General features: G+C 34.8%; 1 protein-coding gene across 1 annotated transcript; it reads right to left on the reverse strand.

Annotated features, from left to right (window-relative positions):
- Positions 1-424: 424 nt before the first annotated feature.
- LOC130451894 (tigger transposable element-derived protein 1-like) lies at positions 425-1,703 on the reverse strand. The gene is made up of 3 exons (XM_056791248.1): positions 1,592-1,703; positions 1,238-1,437; positions 425-1,189 (listed from the first exon to the last, which is right to left on the reverse strand). Exons 1-3 carry the CDS (start codon positions 1,701-1,703, stop codon positions 425-427), a joined length of 1,077 nt encoding a protein of 358 aa, XP_056647226.1.
- Between the last annotated feature and the right edge of the window lie 1,840 nt (positions 1,704-3,543).

Here is a 3,543-nt window from a genome sequence, read left to right on the forward strand (position 1 = left end):
TTGTCAGATGTTAATTCTGTTAATATAAATTCATCACTATTTAGGTTTTTGATGTCAACCTCTTCAATATCGAAATCCTTTGTCTTAGGATAAAATTCTAGATCGCTATCTGTATCACTTGAATTTACCAACTCAACCAGAATTGAACTGTCTGACGACGTATCTTCATCCGTCTTTGTTCCCTTTTGCATCTTTGTTTTCTTGGTTTTTACCAATATTTTTTTAACCGCTTCTTTTTTGCCTTTAGATATTTTAATTTCTTTTGCAACTTTTAGCTCTTCATAATTAGGGGTTGATGTTAGCACCATGGTTTTCCCCCTTTTTAATTTTCTTTTGGGCGCTCCTACATCACTCACTTTGGGTAAGGGTAATATGTCTTGCGGTGAATAATATAGGTTTCCAGAGATTTCTTTTGAAATGGGTTCTACAGCTTGTGATTTTTTAGTTCTGAATGGACTATAGGAGACGGGGATTTAACTCTAGAGGGCCCTGGTTGTGGAAACTGATTTATTTCATTAAATCTATTCTCAAGTAGAACTGATTGCGGAGTGTTTGGACGCTCATCCTCTGGTAGTCTGTCAGTAGTCTCTGCCGGTTTGAATAGTTCCTCTGGAAATACATCCGGATTATATGGATAAATTCCAGTGGCTTTGAAGCCATTAATAGCATTTTGTGCATTTGCGGCCCGTTTAAATGCGTTACCAAACAGTTCTCCGACTTGATATAATGTTATCACCTTCCCAGGATTATTCAGAAACCATTTCTTCGTTTCTTGTTCATAGTACGTATTGAGCGGAAACATGAAGGTAACATCTAATGGCTGTAGCCGGTGGGATGTATGTGGAGGTATTACAATTATGTTTACATAATTTGCCCTTGCCTTTTCAACTAACGTTAAATTCTTAGTGTGCGTTGCATGGCCATCAAGAATCAGTAACACCGATTCAGTCTCGGAGGGTTTGGTATATTTCAGGAAGTGATTAAACCAAACATCAGAAAAAATCTCACTCTGCATCCACCCACTCGGGTGATATTCGACGATCGATTCCGGGGGAAGGCCGTGCTCAAGTGCTGGGCATTTTCTTATTCGCGGGAAAATTACTAGTGGAGGAATATAGAATCCAACGGCATTGAAACAAATTTCTGCAGTAGTTAAGGTGCCTCTTTCCGCGGAACTAACACAACCCACCTGTTTTTTTCATTTAATGGAGAATATTCTGGAGGGCCTATTTGGTACCGTAGACACACCTGTTTCGTCGCAATTAAAAATTCTGCTGGGTGGATACTTATGTTTCTCGAACATTTCTTTCAGAAGCTCAAAGAATGAACTTACATTAAATTTATTGAAAGACGAGGCCCTAGCAGCTGACGTATATTCTGGCAGTCTTAGAGAAATATTTTTGTTTCTGGTTAAAAACCCATAAATCCAATCACGCCCTGCAAGACCTTTGATGGCATTAAAATTATGAGCAATCTTATTTTTTTCTGCAAACTGGACTAAATCGCCCTAGATATTTTCTTGAAGCTGCTTCAGGGTCCTTGTTCGATTTGACTCGTCTTCGAAGTGTTGTCAAAGGGACTTGGTACTGACTTGCTGCCTTTTCTGCACTAAGTATATTATTTCTGGCATCCTGTATAGCTGCTATCATACTGTCTTCCGACCAAGATTGTTGCTGAGTTTTACGTATATATTTACGCACCATTATGGAAATTCTGAAAAAAAAATTCAACTTAATTTTTCTATAGGGCCAAAGTGGAACACTTTGCCCCATAATAGGAAACCCACTTTGCCCCAATACGTATCGAAGCAGTATTTTGAAAGTAATAAAAAAATTAGCTTGTTTTGTTTGATTGCTTATATGTACGTCTCAGATATATGTAAAATGTCATTCTAACCTTATATGATACCGAACAAATAATTTGTATTTTCAGCTAAACTGCTACTTTACTTACCAATGAATATTACAAGCGCGTGGTTCAAAACTTTTCACTTAACGAAAAAATTGCGTGCAGTCTCGACCGTGGTTAAATGCAGATTAAGTTAGCTGTACATACGTAAGGGGAATGATATACGCGAAGATACCTATAGATGTCGTAACCATGTTGGAAATACCATATAAAATCACTTTGCCCCGAGGGGCCACTTTGCCCCAACTTCCCCTATTTTAATAACTATTGTGCTTCATTTAAATAAAAAACACTTATTTGGTGTTTGATGGACTTTGATTGAGAGCAAAGTAACTTCCCTCTAGTCTCAAATAAAAGTTAATCTTCTAAAATTTATACAACCAAACTTTTTATTTTTAGGCTTCCATTCCAGGCAGCCCTAATGAGATTTTTAAAAGAATGCTGAAAACAAGAAGTAAAGAAAAGTATTCTCTAGAGTTAAGGTCGTTTGCTGTAACCTTAAGTTTAACCAATAGCATATAATCAATTCCATTTCAAAATGGTATCAAAGTGCGGAGCAAAGAAGCTTTAAGTGCTCTAAACCCAAAAGCTAAAGAATTTTGTGACAGGGAAATTGTATGCAATTTGATTTGGGATGAAATTTGTAATAAGAAGACGGATTGAATGGAGAGGAAAAAAATTTACAGGATATGTCAACATTGGAACAAACGTGAATACTGATGAATTACCCGAAGCAAGGGATCTGTTTGGTACCTCTTTTTGAAAGGACTTTGTGGTAGCGAAAATTTGGTAAAAAAGTGCCATGAATTTATGCGTGAAAGTTGGGTAAAAGTTTTGTCAATTATATTTGATGATGCCATGGCCAATTGACAAAGGGTTAAGTCTTTAGGGGCAGATTTTTCAAATTCCTTAAAAACATTTTTCAACCATCCCAAAACCCAAGCAACTTCACATTAAGGAAGGACAAGAATTAAAACAAGTCATAGTTTTTATGAAAAGGAATAAATGAAAGTTAAATTGGCATCCCAAATTTTAAGTAAAAGTACAATAGATGTCCTTTATTTATCGAGAACAGATATTAATACATATTTCCATAATGCAGGTGCTACAACTGAATTTGTTTTAATTTTTAATGATTAATTTGATATTTTTAACTCTCGTAATAGATTGACAAAATAAATATTTTAAAAACCACTTAGTTCAACAACAAAATATATACTTGCATCAATTTATTATTTTTGAAACTATATTAATACATATATCTCGAAATATTTCATTTTCTTTGAAACTGGCTTCAATGAAATCATATGTTTATATCAATTTTTTAAAACTCAATTTTTACCTTTTTCATGGTACTTCTATGTTCGAATAATGCCATGTTTGCTTTCGGCTGCGGGAAAACAATAACAAACTGTCGTTAAGTTTGCTTCATCATCAACTGTGTGTTATGTGTTATGATCTATCGTTTTTAATCCAAAAATCTACAGAAAATCTCAAAAATAGACAGATAAATATGAAACATCAGATGATTCAGGATACTCGAATAATGTATATCGACTCTGGAATAAAATTTAAATACATAGAGATGTGGAATTCGGTGAAGAATATAAAGATAAAATCATTACTTGAATGATG

The sequence above is a fragment of the Diorhabda sublineata genome, chromosome Y (genome assembly GCF_026230105.1).
Source record: "Diorhabda sublineata isolate icDioSubl1.1 chromosome Y, icDioSubl1.1, whole genome shotgun sequence".
Classification (NCBI taxonomy): Eukaryota; Metazoa; Arthropoda; class Insecta; order Coleoptera; family Chrysomelidae; genus Diorhabda; species Diorhabda sublineata.